General features: G+C 37.9%; 1 protein-coding gene across 1 annotated transcript in view; it reads right to left on the bottom strand.

The window, feature by feature from the left end:
- CLEC16A (C-type lectin domain containing 16A) overlaps nucleotides 1-19,096 on the bottom strand; it is a 63,474-nt gene that overhangs the window by 7,374 nt on the left and 37,004 nt on the right. Inside the window, 4 exon segments of the mRNA XM_032703711.1 lie at nucleotides 9,108-9,254; nucleotides 14,174-14,341; nucleotides 15,699-15,903; nucleotides 16,643-16,794. Of these exon segments, the coding sequence (XP_032559602.1) occupies nucleotides 9,108-9,254; nucleotides 14,174-14,341; nucleotides 15,699-15,903; nucleotides 16,643-16,794 (672 nt within the window).

Here is a 19,096-nt window from a genome sequence, read left to right as displayed (position 1 = left end):
ACAGGCTCGTGTTATAGGATTTTTTAGTCCTCCTAAGCACGGAGCATACAACACAAAATTGAGAATAAGCATAACATACCACAGAAAACTGATATGCTACTACACCTTTCCACACTATGAAAACAACTCCAGCATTAACAATTATTTGTACTGTTCTTTTCCCCCTAAAAATCCAAGTGAACTATTCAGTAAACTGTTCATTTGGCTCAGGATGGAGAAGGATGGAGGGGATGAGGTGATGCAGCCTTACATGAGCAAGTATGCCCAGAAAAGTCATTTTTTTCTTTTTCTTTTCAGACCACAACAATAGATGCCATTAAAGTAACAGGTATCCAGCTTCAAGACAGACCAGTTTTAGAGCTTTTGTAAGAAACAGCATGTGTTCAAGTGTACAGGCATCTGCACAAAGTCTACAAGGCAGTGTAGTGAATACAGAAGCTAAGAATTAGGTTCTGCTTTTAATACACAGTGACCTTAAAAATATTTCCGTTTCAATATGATTCCAGTTAATCCTGGAAAAGAACAGAAAAGCACGAACATAAGACAAAAAAAAAAAAAGACAAACAAAGCTGAGAAAGGAATGGACATCAGTAAGGGATAAGTGGGATAACAGTAAGGTTATTGATTTTTTTACCTTGCTGGAAAGATAAACCCAAACAATGGTGTATTCTCACTTCAGAAACCATTCAAATTTACTTTTTGTTGAATCGGTGGCTAAAGCTTCTCGCTTTAATAAAAACAAAATTTACAGACTGTAAAAAAGTCTCCTTTTAAATCAAAGGGACATGACTGGTTATTTTGGAAATATAAGGACAGACTCAAAGTAACTCTGCAGATTCTTTTCAGCTGTCAAGAAGCTTTAGGGAGAATGTAGCAACTGATAACAGAGGAAGTGATGCAAGACTTGCATGGAAAATGAACTGCTAAAACAATAAAATTCAGCCTCAGTTCCCTGAATTCCAAGCTAAATGCTACCATTTCAGGATGCATAAAACAGTGAATCTCTTTGTGGTGATTTTACTTTCTGAATTTATAAAATCTTAAAAGGATACCAAATGTTCTTTGCCGAGACTATCTTTTATTTAACTTTTATTATAATGTGAATATTCACCAAAATTCAGGATTCAGAAACTTGAGGCATTCTGGTAAATAAAGGATTCTCAGTCAGTGGCATTCTGCTCAGGAATGTTATATACAGCACATCTCTACTGTGGTTCTGCTATTTCACTTCTGATTCTGTACTTAATTTCTTATATAATTCCTCCCCATTTCCCAATAAAATATCAATTTTCTCAATACTTTCATTTACTGAAATCATGAAAGACATATATGTTCTTTTGTTATGCTGTATTGTCCCCAAATCCTTCCAAGTAGGTTCTAAATTAATGCTGAAGTGACTCCCTTCTTAATGTCACAAAGAGTATTTGAAAAAAGTGCCCATTAAAAAAAAATAGTATCTGGAGTTAACAAGCCCAAACTTTCCAGGCAGAAGTCTCAAAAAACATTCAGGAAAAAAAAGATAAAAATATCAAAAAAAGCTCTCAAGCCCACAGGCTACTTGAGGTGTACACTTGGCTTGAAAATGCAGCTATAAGCTTGTGTTAGCAGGTTTTTACTGTGATTATCTCTCATATATTTTGGATATAAGCCTAGAGGAGAATAATCCCAGACTACAGACGAAGGAATACAGAGATCCAGCATCTTGGAATGAAAATTTGGTATATGAGATATTACAATGAAAAAAACATCAGACATCATTCTCATGATGAAAAAACTTCTTTAATTGAATACCTGGCTTCAGGACAATAATTACTAATGAGAAAATCTTTGAGGTTCAAAATTTCAAAGCCTTTTGAAGTCATGCTCAACTCAGAGAAGGATGGAAGTAGATAAACATACACTTATGTCTGATCTGAATTATGAAAGTCTCTGAAACTGGAATAAACAATTGGCAAAAAGATGTGCCCTGGGTGAAAAAAAACCCCTAAAGAATGGGCTTACAGGAACATCTGTCTCTAGGTAGGTACCAAGACAGGTACACCAAGCTCTGGCTTCTAGAGACTTTTGTGTACCCAGTATGTTTACAGACTCATTTCTCTACCCATTATCTGGAACTTCTGTTGATACAGCATATAACTGGCTTTCAAAAAACCCTCAAATTCCCAGCATTTGATTCCAGTCTGACTTTTGGATAGAAAGAAAAAAAGTAATTGTAATTTTTACCTGGATAAAACCACTGGTCATTAAGATACGCCCTACTCTTAAATATCAAAAAGTTATCATCTAATACTGGAGAACAACATTTCTATTTATCTCTTTCCAAGCAAGAGTGTTCTGGCAAAAAATGTAAGCCAGTTCTGAAACAATACCAAGGAGAGTTCAGCCAGTTTCTTCACAGGGTTGTGATGTTGACATTTAGTTCTAACAAGCCCCTCCCACATACCTCCAAACTTAAGCACCAAACAAGATTTGAAAACAGGGTGTCATTTTGCAAGTTTTGGGGTATTATTAGCTCTCTGTGGATCCAGTGGCTTCAACAGCCTTAGATGTTTTTCAGCACTTCTGTAATGCTACAAAGATTATCATTACAGCAAAAAAATCCACACCAATCACTCAATTTGTTATATTAACTTATGCTTAGAAGAATTATCAGTGAAAAAAGACAGACTAGAACAGAAAAAGGAAAGAATATCATCTACAGAGAAGTGTTCTAATCTGTACAGCAACATAATATGAAACGATAATGAAAACATAAATCACCAGACATTAAGTGAAAAGATGCAAATTAAATCTGTAAAGATGAAAAAGGGTGTTTACATAATATAAACAGAGTAAAGTATCTTGGTGCCATGACAGTAAAAAAAAGAAATTAATTAGATACAAGTTAAAGCAGGTTACATAAAAAAGCAGGTCATTTGAAGTGTATTTCCATCTTTTTTGCATGTGCTTCCCCTCCTCAGGCAATTGAACAGTCCATAAAGTCATCTGTCTGAGTTTGATGATCACAGAAGCATTAAGCTTGTACCATCAGAGTCCCAGGGCAGTTGGCCACTCAGTTCTGCTGAATACCTGTCCATTTTACCTGAGCTGTAAATAGACTCCCTGCTGCTGGCCAAGTACCTGCATCACTGTCCAGTCAGAGCCTGTGCTCACCCAGTGTCACTACAGCCAGGGCTGCCCTGTGCAAATGAAGACATGGCTGCTTTGAAGCTGGAGGCTTGATGGCACAATTTCCACCTTTGGCAACAGAGCCAAGAGACATGGGAGAAACCGCAGACAAGGCTTTCAGAAATGGCTCAACATCGCTTTACAACTCTCCTAAACCAAAATGCAGAGACAAAAATCACCATGCTTGCTTTCTTCAGTTTCCTACCTCACTGGCATTGGTGTCAGCATGGAAACCAAGTATGTTCTATTAAGAAGTGTTATGGGCTCGTGAAAGCTTATGGAGGAACCTGCCTGAGTGGGTATTGCGGGAGTTTCTGCTGCAGCTGCTGCTCGAAGACCTAAACCCAGTGTCCGCCGTGACTGTCAGCCTCCGACAGACTAAACACCCGCCGGCGTCCTTTCCTGCCAGACCTTACTAGAGGAAAACACAGCGATATATCATACACAGGCTTTAACAGGGACACAGGGAAGGGAAACTGGAATGAAGACAAAGGATAAATGTTAGAGCAGCAACAAGAATAAGTGACAAGGACGCATCCGGAACTGCTGGTATCTTGGATACAATCTGACGCCGCACCAAGAGCTTTCTAAGTTTGGGAAATACTTCTGGAGCTGGAAGTATTCATTGTTTAGGAATAAATGAGTTTAACTGAATTTAATTTTTGCTCCCCTATCTGAAAAGGTTCATAATGCAGTTTTGGCCGTGTCTGGCAATACCAGCAGCACTTACACCAAGGAGGGACTGGCAGGCATTTATTTGCATTCCAATCTCCTCACACGCTTTAGAAATCTCAAGAGAAGTTTTTTATCACAAGTTCTGGTGACACAAAATTATTCTCCTTTTCCCTGGCCACAAACTATATGAGGTGCAGTACTGTGCAGGTGACAACACTGCAGATCATTCAGCCCTACAATTCTATCATCTACATTATAATGAATGATAATGATTATAATAAAGCTAAACACAGTGTTTTAAAAGATAGCAGCAGTTCAGATGATGATGCTTGGTGCATAGAAAGTTCCTAGAAAAGAAACTTTCTAAGAACAAAAGTACTTCCTCAGCTAGTTGAAAAATTACTAGCATCATAGAACAGGAGATCAAACCACATTTACATCACTGATTATAGAGGGAAGAGACAGGGATGGTTTCAATAAGATGGGAGGCACTTCTCTTACAGGCTCTCCATGCTTCATTAATCATCCTCTCCTTGGAATAAAAATTTAATTTTACAGACTGGAATCCAATATGTTCTCTGCAACAAGGGACAGCTCTTAGTACTTATTTTAGGTCTTTTATCATCAATAGCTGCCAGAGTGTGAAATACTGTGTAAGTGGCACAGAAGATCAGTGCCTTGTGAAGTCCTCAATATCCATTGCTCCAATGTAAACATTTTCTTAAGTACTGAAGCCAATTGTTTTTTAAAGTTAAGACAACTTAAACAGTAATAAAATACAGTGTAGATGACAATAACACATTTGTAATTCTGGAAGGCTGCTAACTTACAGTAAGAGAGCTTCTATATCTAATCTTTGACATATATAAAAATAAGCACTTTAAAGGAGTGCTCGGTTCCAGCAAGGTTAGCCAAGACATGACTGTATTCTAACCTCTGAAACTTGATGACTAAAATCTGCCTAGAAAGAAAACATTTCTACTTTATGCACAGCAACACTTCAAAAGGACATATTCATTAAAAAAAAATAAATCATGTAAATACAAAGAAAAAACCCAAACCAACAGCAGCATTTGCAGAACCTGATTCTGCCTTTTCTGTCATTAGGGATTCTGCTTTCTTTAGAAGAAAGAAGATTTCTGCCTTTCCAGTTTTAAAGAACTGTGATATTATAAGGGGCTAAGCTTAATTCCCAAATACTACAAAGGTGGGAGCTGCTAGGTTTTAAAATATCTGTGCCATAAAGCAGTGTGACAATTATTAGGTATGATAGCTAAAAAAAATCGTAAGAGTTTATTTTACTCATGACAAGGCAGTTAATGCAACACTCTGGGATTGCTTGATGCAGGTAGGGTGATATAAGTAAACTATTTTTACAAAACACCAAATTAACACTTTTTCCCTGTCATGCATTTTTGAAAGCTCTTTTGCTGTTTAATCTTTAACATATACTTTATGTTGTAACATTGTTTTCGCTTAATTGACACACAATTTGTCTTTATTTTGTTCTCATCTATCACTGTTTTATGTTAAAGTTGGTGAGTATGTTCCAAATCTTACTTCCTGAAACAACTCTGCGAAGATTTACAAGTATCATATCAAATATATCAAACCCTGAACAGTTTAAATCAATAGCAACTGTCAACAGACAGTAGTTCAGGACACTATGATCACAAGTTTACAGTATAAAAAGCCCTTGTGGTTTAAAATGTTGCTCTTAAGGAAGGTAGCTGAGGTAGTTTTCTTGAAGTTCACATGCTCATCTCCCCTTTATCTTGTCTGGCCTTCTTGACTGAAGTTCCTGAGCAGCTCAGCATGTTCTTCATGCTCATCAACCCCAGCAGTTGCCAGAACAAACAGGGGAGCAGGGAAGGAGGGAGGGACAGAGAGCTCATACATGTGCTTGTGTGAGTGTGTTTAAAATGGAATGGGAAATGAGACGGGAGATTCAAATGTGACAGACGGTGGCAGCATTCAAGTGCTACCTTGGGACACAAAACAGCTCTTGGGAACTGCTTGCTGTTCATCACCTACTTGTTACTTGCTCCTGTAAGGGGCCACTTCACATCATGCAAGCCTCTTCTGCTTACAGCCAAGTAAGGCAGGCTAGTTCCAACTGTCCTCAAATGGTTAAGGGAAAATCACTGCGTTTTGCACTGAAGTGGGTGAATACCAACAATTGTTTCCATATCCCAGCTGAGTGGTCAGTAAGACCTGACACAACACACAGTGATGACACTGTCACTTATTTCAGCAGAGCACTTCTGTTCACACAGAAGCCTATCTGGACATGCCAAAGGGATCATCTCTGTCATGACCGTGTTCCTGGCAAGTTTCCAGTACAGATTTCAATTACATATAAATGGTATAAAAGGGAGAACATTAATTACAAATCTGCAGTAAACCACTCAAATCAGTGAATGCAGAAACATTGTTCCCAAGAATAGACAACAGTATGGATCTGACACCGAAGATTAGCAAAAAGTGTCAGAGCTCCCTGGGTTGGGGAAAACCATCCCCATATCCCAACCCCCAAAAGACCTACCTCCATGGATTTCAGAATTCTCTCTAGTCTATACTGAGGATCTTGAGACACCATCACCCCCTCAGCTACAGCTATTTAAAACATTATTCATTACTGGTTGCAACTACACCAGCAGTTTGGTACAGACTTTTGAAGAATCATGCACACTGCTTTGTTTGATTTTAGGAACAGTTTCTGTGCATTAGTGACATTCCTTCACAAGGAAACCAAACTATAACATATGCTACATCTATGCACCAAATACACTTCAAATATTAACAGCTATGTATATCTGAACTAATAACTGGTCCTTCAGACAACCTCATACATGGCAGGGATTCTTGGTCCTAAAGGTCAGGGTAAATATGGTCCACAGCAAAATCCCTGAGCCATCTCAGTACCACCTGTGCACTGTCCTACTGCAACAAACTACCTGCTCAGGCACCTACAGTCACTGTCTTCCTCTTTGTTACTGTCCCCTGAGCAGAACAAAACCAGGAGTTGAGCTCCAAAGTCATCCCTGCAGCAGGTTAGTGAAGCTGCTGACCCTGGACTGAAGGAACAGATGCACATTCTCGTATTCATTCCTCTGACTTCACTGAAGGTCACTGTGCTCATGGTGGTGGGGCACAGAACTATATCCTCACAGCTACATTTGTTAAATCACCTGCATCAGTGTGCCCAGATCCTGGGCAAAAAAATCAAACCCCGCCCAAAAACTGTTTTCTTGCATGGCACGTGGCATTTTGCACACGCTTTATGATTAATTCACAGGGAAGGTCAAGGAGGGCAGTTCATGCAATGTAACCAGTATGTGCACACTGAAAACAGGCTTTTGAGAAAACCTTCCCTCTGTTTTTTGTTTTGTTCTGTTTCCTTGTTTGTTTGTTTGTTTTTGGGGTTTTGTTTGTTTGGTTTTGGGGAGGGTAGGGAAGAGTTTGTTTTGAGTTTTTTGTTTGTTTGGGTTTTTTTTTGAAAACAAAAACCAGCCTTCTGTCATCAGGCTTTTTAAACTGCAGGAGAAACAGAATTTTATGTTATACAAATGCCAACATAGCCTGTAAGTAAATTGTAGTTTTGGTAACTACAGTCTGTGATTATTCTTCGATAAGGCACTATCTTTTTACGCTTGATGAGTAATTATGTGTTCTGGATCTAGGCATTTTTTCATAGAAGCCAGATTATATGCACTTGAGAGACCTCAGTTTGAAATGTAGTACAGTCTTGCTTGATATTTCTGTGAACTGGCATGTTGCTTACAACAACAAAAATAATTTAGATTCTTTATTTTCATTTCCTTTACCACAGTTTTCTCTTCGCCGCTATTGGCAAGAACTTGTGGTTACATTTCTCTGATCACAGATGCTTTAAATACAGCAAGGATATTGCACATGAGCCTTTTTACACTGCTAAGGAGAAACAGGTCATCAAACAAATGTTTTCTTGTAGTGCCAATCCATATTGAGAGTTCTGACAAATAAATGATAGCACCTCTAGAGTCTAGGTGCTGAATGCTTTACATATTTATTGTTCATAAACTTCATAAGCACCCTCTCCTCACCCTCTCCAGCAGTATTTCTTGCAGGGATAGTCCCTTTAAACATATAATGCACATTGATCTGCTGACACTGTTCCAGTGAAGGCTACAGAACACTAAGTGCCTAAGAAAGGTTGCATCATTTCCTGTAGGACTGCAACAGAGTTTAGATCTGGCTGGGGCTTCCAAAATGGTATGTCTTAGAAGGGGTAACCAGAACATCCCTCTCAAGGAGTGATCAACATTGGAAGTGACCAGTAAAATGAGGGAGTTACTTGAAAAGGTCCTGAGAATCAGGTTCCCTCTTTTGTTTCACAACCAAATGAGGCAGAGGAGATCAGTTCTAGCACAAGAACAGCTCAGCATGTACCCTTCAGCATTTACTTCTTGTTTAGTCTCCAGCCTGAGGCTTTACCTCACATAATTTGCACTCAGAACAGACACCATCACAAGATTCTCTACAATTACTATCCAAAAAGGAGGAATGGTGCTCTAACTAGGTGTTCTAATGCAACAAGAAGTTCCAGTTTAAACATACCCACTAAATATATTGACCAGTGCAAACAAATGGAGGCCACATTTGTGAAAGTTACACTGTCACTATTCATGTTGCAGCCTCTTCTGGACCAATGGAACAGCTCCTGACTGGGGGTGTTCAGCCACAAGAGTGTTATTGCAAAAGCTTTACAATATTAACATCCTAAATAACTATTTTCAAATATTTCATATTTGGCCCATTGTTACAAATTAACATGAGCATCAGAAAAACACACAAAAGCAAATGTCACCCAGTTCAAAAAAGATGGAGATCAACTTATCCACTAAGGTGAAAGGCTAACAGTTTAGATTACAAATTCATGCAAAGAATACTTTAGTTAACACAAGCAAAACAAACCATCAACAAAAAACCCCCACAACATTCTAAACTCTGTGTGCTAGGAGAAAAGACAGACAAGCAGGACATTGTTTCACCAGTACTTAAAATCATTACTGAAAGATGCCAAGTATTTATTAGAGTTCCAGAAAGCTGAAGAGATCATTAAAATTTGCACCACAATTTACTTTTAATTGGCTTAGTTGAATAATCAAGTGATCTAAAACCATAAAGCCCCATTGTTTTTAATCCGATAACACAGTAACTTAATTTTACAATAAACTACCCTATATCCCTTAGTGCCTGGGCTGAAAATGGTGATTGAATACCTGAGGGGCTCTGTGCAGCAGAAGGAGTGGATGTTGAGCTCGCAGTCACCGAATCACAGCGCCCTGTGCTCCCACTGCCACTGGAAGGTGATGGGGACGAGAGTGGGGAGGGATGGTGCTGATTTATACACTGGGCTACAGCAAAGCCTGCAAAACAGCACAATGTTAAGTTAATTATTACCCTGAAAGAGTTAATCTCTTGAAGAAACTGGTGAAAGGTAGGAGCAAATACTGTATTGAAGTGGTGCCGATTTCATGTAGTGACCCAGAGGACCCACTGAAAGCTTTAAAACACAGAAATGACAAGTCAGGAAAATGCTGTGAGCAGCAACACACACTGACAGGTTGTGCTACAAAAAAACACAATGAAGAAAGCACAGAAAAAAGTTAACAAATATCAGTCCTGTTAATAATCTGACTTGATCTGCACTCCCACCTCCTACCTCCCATGCTTACAGTCTAGAACTAGACTCAAAGCCACTTGCACAAACACAATGCTATCTGGATTTCTGTCATACTTGCATCATAGTTCTAGATGGGTGAATGCCACTTTTACTGAGCTTTTCTCTTATTTAAGTTACAACTCGTTATGTCCAAGATTAATATCACTTGAAAGAATTAAATAACCACCACGGCAGGAGCCATCTATTTTGGTGAAAAACAAAACAGTTTGGTGAGGGGCTAACAATCCCATAAATGTAAATAAATTCATGTATTTTATTTCAGAAACCAACCTGATTGATCTTCTACAATCACTTAGATAAGTTAAACTGAGGTCACACACAGTGACGCCTGACAGTCTGCAAAAAGTTAACCACAAACTGACCTACCTCAAACGTGAAAGACTTTTATATCACTGGCCCTGAGTACTGTAGTTTTTAATCACAGAAAATGTACATTAGGTTTCTCATACACACTTCATATTTTGAAATACCAGTTAGAACTGGGAAACAAGGAATAATCAGTGGACTCCTGACCATAGAAGCGAGGCAAAGTCAACTGTTAATGTGAACTAAATTTGTTTTAAGAACAGCTACTAAAGCCACTGGTATAGAAGTGATATCAAGATATTTTTCTTCCCTTACAGTGCTGGAAAAAGCTGTACCTACCCAAGGCATTCTATATCCACAAAAGGTTTGCACTTCAAGGGAGGAGAAATCTTCCATCCTCACTGAAACAGCAGAAAACAGTAAACAAGGTCTGCCCTGACTATCACAGGGAAAGTTGGCCTGATTCAGCAGGATTTGCCTGCCCAAACTTCTGCAGAACACTCAGGGATTCATGTCCTTACAAGGGAGCATTTGCTTCAAAATGATCTTAACACAGTTTCTGTCCCAGTACAACTGCAGAGGAAGGATTTGAAGTTAACAGGAAGTTAATTCAGATAGGAGGGAAAAGTAAGCCTAAATCATTCAAAATATTGTAACTGGGAAACTACTGACCAAGAACAAATTTGCTAATCAGGAAACTCCTTCAGGAAATACTTGCAAAGAGAAAAGGAGCAGAAATAATCATAGCTACAGGAAGTAAAATTAACTTAGAAGGTTCTAGAAGTGTCTTTTTCATTACTTTATGACTTTCAAGTTGTGATTGTGGTTGCTAATGAACAAAAGTATTTCCTTTCCAGTAGTCATGATTCTGCTTCAACATACTTTTCTATTAAAGACTCAGCAAAGTATTACTGTAAAGATGTGCTTCCCAATTCCTTGCAGATCTTATTTTCATAATCACAATGTTTCGTAGGGCTGTGTTTTCTTTCCTAAAACATGTATCAACAGCTATCCTCCTACTGCATTTTACACAACAGCAGCAAAATTTCATGCCAAAACCTGAAATAGCCTCTTAGCTTTTCTTTAAAGGAACTTTTTCTTAAGCAATTAATGCAAATCTTCCTCCTAAATTGGGAAAAGCTTACCTACTGTCTTATAAAAGTTTTCATGTGAAAGACAGCCTTAACCATAAATTCTCCTAAGAATAAAAATGGAGGTGAGGAAAAGGGGAAAGGGCACCGGTGGCAGAAAACAGGAAGAGCAAAAAAACAAACAAAAAAAAGCCTGAGAAGTAAAAATAAAATCTTGGCCAAGAAAGTAGTAAATGTTTTCTCATTGCAAACCATATCATCATTGCCCCAATGTCTTCTGGGGCAATTTCTTTCTATTCTGTTCTTCTATACATTGTTGTCTTACTACAAATTCTCATATCATACTTAAGTAAACTATTCCAATCGGATGTTCCTACAGTAGCTGTGGACCAAACTTTATATAGAATTCTTGCCTGTATTTTCTTTTTCATTCAAAGGGTTACAAAGCTATAAAAGATGATTTTTTCCTTCAGATTTTAAAATGAAGATGGTTATAGTTTGCTTGCCATGGCTAATGTTAGTGAGAGATTTTTTCAGCTTTTCCCCTCCAAATTATATCATTATATACTAAGGTGCTAACAATGGATAAAGTAGTAAGAGATATTTATTGATTCCTTTTGCTTTTCAAAATAAATTTACTCAGTAGGTAAGCTACCACACTTGTTAAAATATTTAGATGTACCTTTTGCTGGAAATCATTAAGATTTCCCTTAAGACACACTGGGAACATAAATCTCAGAATAGAGCTGATACTTGAAACTAATACTTGAGTTTGCTTGGAGAGGAAGTCATAATTTATTTACTTTCAGTAGAAGACCTGTGTTCACAGGGTCCCTACCAAATCTGCTGATTTCTTTGAAAACAATATGATTATTTACATAGAGTGCTTCAAAAGTATCATATTCATACACAGATGGTGAACAGTCCAGCCAGCTAAACTACCCCTAGAATGCTCTAACGTTCTAGCAAAGGCCATTAACTTAAAATAGACCCTGAAGTATATTAATAGCCATGACCTCATGATGATAAAATTGATCAAGTGAAGGCTTTTGCTTATGCTGTTCTCTGATAAGAACTGCCCAGTTTATCAGCCAGTTGGCTGGGATGATTCCAGCATCTCACTGCCTTTGGATAACACTCTGTAAAACATAGAGGTTAACAGGGATGTGCTGGAGCATGGTCTGTTATATTCTCATCACCTTTCTTGCACAAAATCTGGTTTTAAGCTATCCTCTTCCCCCCAGGATACCAAGAAGCACTTTAAAAAACATTTTAACTTTGGGTCATGAAACAATAAAGAAAAACAAAGCACAGTTTGCCTACAACAAGGTAACTGCACACTCTCTAGTGAAATATGGAGAGCTCTATTTATGCACTATGGTAGAAACTGAACCAGACCAGACTGAAATAAGTGTTCTTGGAAATTCTGAATTCATTGACAAGATGGATTAGGGAACTGATTAAACAGTTGTATTAAAATCCTCCACGGACCAAAATTTGCAGGAGAGCTGAAAACATTTATATTATTGTTAATGTCTTAAAAACCACACCGGGTGTACAGCACCGACAGCTAACATGGTCCAACTAAAAGTAATAAATAATCTTTTAAAAATATTGCCAAAAAACCTAGTTCTCCTTTAAATTTAGAAAGGACATCATCACCAAAAGAAAGTATAATTTATTTCTTAAAAGTATAATCAAATTAACTGACTGTACGAGCTTTGCACAACTCTTAAGCACCAGATGAAGCTGTAGCATTAAGAAATGAATACATGAAGCCAGTAATTTAACTGCAACTTCTTCAGTCGTTGTTTCAAAAGGCAAAAAAATCTTCCCCTTGAAGTAAAAATCACAGTGGGCCTGATTAGGGATAAGCACAAACAGATTCCTATGAAAATCACTCAGAACTAGGAAACCTCATTCATTCATGAACAAGAAAGAGGCATTTGATATTTATTTTGTAATCAGATGTAAACCAGGATATGAATCCATTTTTTATTATATTACTGGCTGTCATAAAACACACTTCAAAGATGCTACACTTTAAATACTTCATGTTCTGTGCCTCATTTCTTGTACTTTGTACCAAATAAAAGCTTCAGAATACTTTTTCCTCTGGATTTGCAAGTGCAAGTCTCCATTTCCTGGAATTCAAAGGAAGTATGTGCTTGTTTGAACAAATTACCATATTGCACCACCTCCAATATCCCTTCCCCAAAATTAGTAGATGAAGTCACTTGTTAGGAACACAAGGGCACGTGTCTTAGAGAAAGCTGAAACAGTAACCCTGGGGCACCTTTCCAACCACACCTTTTCCCTGGAAGTCATGTCAAATAAGGAAATACACTCCCATCATAAAACATACACTTGTCTTTTGAAAAACCTGACTGGCAATATCTATGGTTTTATAATTTCTGTTCCTCAGTCAGGACTCAGGAAAACTGAGCTCCAATTCAGCCTTAAAGCAGTTAAACATCTGTGGTGTAAGTAGGGCACTTGAATTTTGAACCACTGAATCACATTTAAAGAGAAATGCTGACTTCTGTGAAAGGATTGGCAACAAGTGGGGTAAGGACATTGTATCTTTTTGTATAATACAGCACAAATAAGTACTTTCAAGCAGTATGAAATGCAACTTTAAAATGACTCAAGACCAAATGAGAAAATTTCACCATCTGGAAAACAAATTCTGTGGAGAAGTCAGTTTGTGAAACAGACAGTAAGAGACAAAAAGCAAAGAACCCATTGTTTTAGAATCATTCCTTTAATCCCAATTCCAAGCTAATGTTTCAGGAGCAGGTGTGACCCTCTTCTCTCTTGCTGGTTTTAAGGTAAATGAAGCAGTTCACAGTATCCTGGTTATTTTTACAATCTGGCAAAAAATCCATTATAACCAGATTAGAGGAGGAAATACAACTGACAGATGTGTTGCATAAATACTGAGTATGCAAAACAGGATTTAAACTAAATTGATTTGTAAAGGAAGGCAAAGTACTAAGATATTCCCAGCATATTTGGGGAAACTGCCATGAAGTATTGCTCACAACACACCCAGAACACACCCCCCGGTATTACTTGTTTCTCGAGGAGTAACTTTTTCCATAAGCCTCATGCTGGACTTGTGTGTTCAGGAACATATTACAGCAAGCTTTTCACTGCTTATACAGATTACAATACAGTTTTTGTCAGTGAATGCTGCTCTCACCTGGGACTTTGTCAACAGATGCAAAGACAGAGCGCTGCACGGTGGGGTCACTGCTCCCACGGCGGGACTGGTCGTAGAATCTGAAGGGAAGGTGCTGGGCTGTAGCTCCAGAGCTGTGTCCAAAACCCATAACTTCAGTTGAAGGCTGAACAGGAAGATCCAGGAGAGCTATGTTTAATCACAATTGATAATTTTTGTTACTCAAAAATACATAAAAGGAAGAGGAGGTGAAAATAAAATTGATAGTTCGTTCAGGATCTTAAGACTAAACCAGATTTTTCACGTGACTTGTCTGCATTTGCCTGTTAATTATGTTTAAAATTGTGTTGGAAAACAAGAGAGACAATCATTCTGGCAACCTGTTCTACCATTGCTGTCCACATCACATTCATACTAAGGAAACCCCAGAATAAACAGTGGAGGGCTAAAAAAACCAGGATTGCAGGAAGCTCCTTGCACTAAACAAGCCATAGGAGTTATTTAAAATAAAAAATACTTTTGTTTTTCCCTGTACAAATAAAGTAATTCATTAGTTACAACTGAACACTGCAGAGAGCCATTGAAAGAGACAAACTCCTTTAAACTGGTAAAAAAAATGCCTTTGCATTACCATTCAACTTAAAACTTTTAATATCAAGTAGATCTGTATTAACCTCAGACTTTAAATTTTTTTATATGAAGCAAGCCATAAAAGTATGACATATTCACTTTAAAAACTCAAAGTATAAAATTCTTTTATTAGCTTCCTACACATCCATAATAATCTTAAAGCATCTATAATCAGAATAATTCTCTGGCCAACTCAGTAATTTTAATATCAGCTATTACTTTGTTTTTCACAGCTCTGATTAGTTCATTATTGCTCTTGGACTATCCAAGCAACTTAGATAACCGAGCTTCTTTTTATTTGCACACCTATTTTCCTTCCTATATGTCAGAGCTTCTTTTTCTATACTCAACAGTTCCCTCAGTTTACTGCTAAGCTTCAATTTACTCTTCACTCACTTAATATTCACGTAATATTTGAACACTGCTATTTCCTCAAATTAACTCTTTCCTTCATGTCTTCACAAGCATTTCCCCCAAACACAGGAATCTAGTGCTGATGTGCCACTCAACATTTTGGATTGTTCATCATCACCATATCCAAGCATTATCATCAAGACCATCAGGACACCATCCAACTCAAGCAAAATGAGCTCCCCAATTGAGTCCTGGGGCAGCAGGACATGTGCTTTCTAATTGCAATTCTGAACCACTGAACCACACTTGAAGAGAAATGCTGAGTTTTGTACAATAATTGGCAGCAAGTGGCAACAAGACAGGATTCCTCTTTCATCCTTTCCTGAACTGTCTGTCATAACTACGAAACCACATATTTCACTCCAGTAAAATCTATCACTTGGACACTCGGCGCCGCTTTACAGCTTTCTGTGGCCACCACTTTTTAAGGTTTCTGTGCCTCACCCTTGTGTTCCAGAGTGATTTGCAATGGCACACCAGCCTTGTTTCCAGACCCACTCACCTGCTATCCTCTGCATTTTCATGCGCCGGGCCTGGATGCGGCCCTTTGCCAGGCGCTGCTTCGCGATGATGCAGCGGATGTGATCCGAGAAAATGAACGTGGCCTGAAGGATGGGGAAGGGCTTGGAATGAGGGCTTGAGGCAGGCTTGTGGATGATTATGTTCAGAGCTCTGCTGTCATCCTCTACTCCCGTCACCTGCATGTCCTAAAGAGAAACACAAGGCAAGTAGCTAATGAAAAACAAGCTTTTTTAAAATTATAGGTTAAGTATCAAAATTAAAAGAAAACGCTATGAATGTTCCATTAAAGCTCTTACAAAGACAGTTTCCGTGGTAAAAACCCCAACAAAATAAAACCAAAACAACCTTGGTTTGTAACCTTGTGCTATTTGTACAACCTTGGATTTACTCCTTCAGAAATTGGTATTCAGAGAGATTTAGTCAGTTTAAAATTCAATTAAACTATCTGAGCATAGCAAATTTTCAGGAGATAAAAACAAGGCAAGGAGACACAAATGAGAGAAACTTCCTAAAGCTTTTGAAATCAATTAGATAAGCACAAATCATTTTGAAGTTGCAACTTGTCACCTTCCCTACTCATGGAGGAAGACCTTGAAAAGTTCATTACTCTGCTACTTGAGCAAAGTGTTTGGGACTCGATCCTAGTTGGAAATGACTTCAGTGTTCAATTGAACACAGCCCAATATATACTAGGAAAGTCACCTCATCTTCAAGTATGTTTCTACTTAGCTGTGTAAACTTCTTCAGAAAATCAGAGATGTTTTAAAAGGCAGGAAGCAGAAAAAAGATTAGTAACTGAAGAAGCAAGTAAGCATTGTACAGAGCTTAAATATGAAAGCTAATATTGGTATTACTATTTATCCAACACAAAATGTAGATTTTCAGGTGAGAAAAAGTAACCACCTAGATTACAACTTCTCTTACCTGCAAAAGGCCTGCAAACTTTACTACTCCCCATCCAAGTCTGGCAATATCTGGTTCAACCAAACTCATCTGGTAAATATCCACAGCCAGAAATCTTTGAACTTGACCCCCATCCTTTGTTATCACTGTACAAGCAATTAGATCACTGTTATCTGAAGGAAGAAAGGAAGAAAAAAGGTTATTTAATCACTGAAGTCACGGATTCTGGGGTTTGAATGTTTTACATAACATAAAATGTTAATATATAAAAGCATCTTGACAACACATAGTTAAAGCTTTTGTTTGCTTTTTTAATAAATATTTTAAGTTTCACCATAATATTTATAGCTACATAGAAAGGGCAAGTTAGATTTTAACAACAGTGGTTCAGACATCTGACAAGTTACATATAAGATGGGTATTATACACACCTCGCTTTCTCTTCCCACCTTCATTATCTTTCAGTAACACAGGTCCCCTCATCTCAGGAGTGAAATTGCAACACTGCTGATGTCTCTCACTAAGTGGAAGTCTTAAAAAGTTTTGTTGGAAGATCACAGACAATCCTGCACCACTGTAGGCAATTATTTCTACCTTGTTAGAAACTCTGGCTCCTGACACAAGTGACATTTGCACAGGTCTGAAACCTGATATTCTGACTATTGGAAGCCCTTCAACTTCAAGATTACACAGACTCTCCAGGCAAACTGTAGCAGGCTTTTGCCAATATTTGTTAAATGAGGTGATATTTTTTCCTTTACCCATGCATTTTATTCACTTATACTGAACAAACATCCCCTTTCTTTACCATTACTCCAGGACCCCTCCAACAAGCCCCCAGACAAATCCTCCTGTATCTCCTCACTGCCCTTGTTCCAGTTCAAACCATCATTCTTGAAAAGGGATTCAATCACTTTCTTTACACCACCTGGAATCTACCAAGCACCCCTTAAACTGCCACAATTTCTAGCAGACCTTTGCTAATCTTAACTAGAGTTGCTTTTTCCTTTGCTTCAAACTGATACTTTCATTCATATACTTGATATACACAGGTCTTTTTCCACTCTCTTATCTAGTACAATTTATAGCAAGTAAAATACTCTGAACATTATACAAAACAGTAGAACTTAAATTTACTCATCCAAACATCTAACCAAGTAGTTAACACCATATTTCACACTAGAAACATTTGCAGGACAGATACAAAAGCAACAAGTGGAAGCACACAGCTTTTTACAGTGGCAGGTCATACAACTGCAGGCAACAGCCATAAATTATGGTTGGGAGGTGGAAGAAATTCCTTTGTGCATAATACAGCACAGTATGTTACCCAGAGAGGCTGTGGAATTTATATCACCAAAGGTTTTCAAGTTTCAAAAAACCAAACCCAACAATCCTCCTCAAACCAACCTCCTCTTCCTCCCAAAAATCCCCCCACACCACAAGCGTGAGGTCCCTTCCAACTAACATTTCTCTGAATCTACAAATTACCCTTTACCAGCAGGATCCATTCAAAATTGATTGGGTGATAGGAGATGAAAAATGGAACCCTAACACAATTAAAAGAGGATAATTAATGCTAATCCAGTGTGAATTTACTGTGAGCTTTTGAAATTTGAGAAAACAAGTTTAATCAATAAATGCAATACATACAGGACGTGATACAGTTACACGAGGATTGATTGCTATTACCTTCTCACAGCCCTAGAAGGCTCAAGAAATCCATACAGGATTGGCAAATATTACTACAGGAGCCTGTGGAAAATTTATTCCTGTTTAGAGAAGGAGCTGAGACACCAGGCAGAGAATCATAGAGGAGATCTAAAATGGCAAAGTAGTCAACTGAATCCTACTGAATATTATTGCACCACTGGCATTCTAATAATCTGAACAAAAAAAGAGAAGCCACAGAAACAGAAAAAACCAAGAAAATCCGTGTCAATATTTATAAAGTTTTCAGTGCAACAGCAAGCAGATTAAAATACTTGGAATTATTGCTGTACAAATTCAACTGCCCGACTACAAAAATGTACTTCAGGTAAAGAACTTAAGGGGCAGAAGTTGCTTTCCAGAGCCAAAAGTTTTCATTTTAGATCTGACAAAAACTTGAAGTAAAACTGTAAAAGTTTATCAAAGAACAGAAGGGAAAATTACTCATTTATTAGCAACTGTTTCAGGAATCCTTTGAGTTTATACAACTGAGTGAAGGCCATTTCAGCTCACAGCTGCTGAAAGGTCAAAAGCTACATCATCCTTGATGACAAAAACAGAAGAGAAAGTGTAGTTAAACAAATTTCCAGTGAACTGATCTGAGAATACTCACAGCTATACTATGAAACAGTTACACAACACATAGCTAACACATTTAGATGAAAATACCAAGCCCAGTAAAATTCAGTTTGAAACTGAAAATTTGATCTGGAGATTAAAGTGAATCCCAGGTTGAAAGGCCATTCAATGCCCATATGACACTGC

This window comes from Chiroxiphia lanceolata, chromosome 16, assembly GCF_009829145.1.
Source record: "Chiroxiphia lanceolata isolate bChiLan1 chromosome 16, bChiLan1.pri, whole genome shotgun sequence".
NCBI lineage: Eukaryota > Metazoa > Chordata > Aves > Passeriformes > Pipridae > Chiroxiphia > Chiroxiphia lanceolata.
The sequence above is the reverse complement of the archived record's forward strand: the minus strand, read 5'-3'. Positions and strand labels throughout refer to the sequence as shown.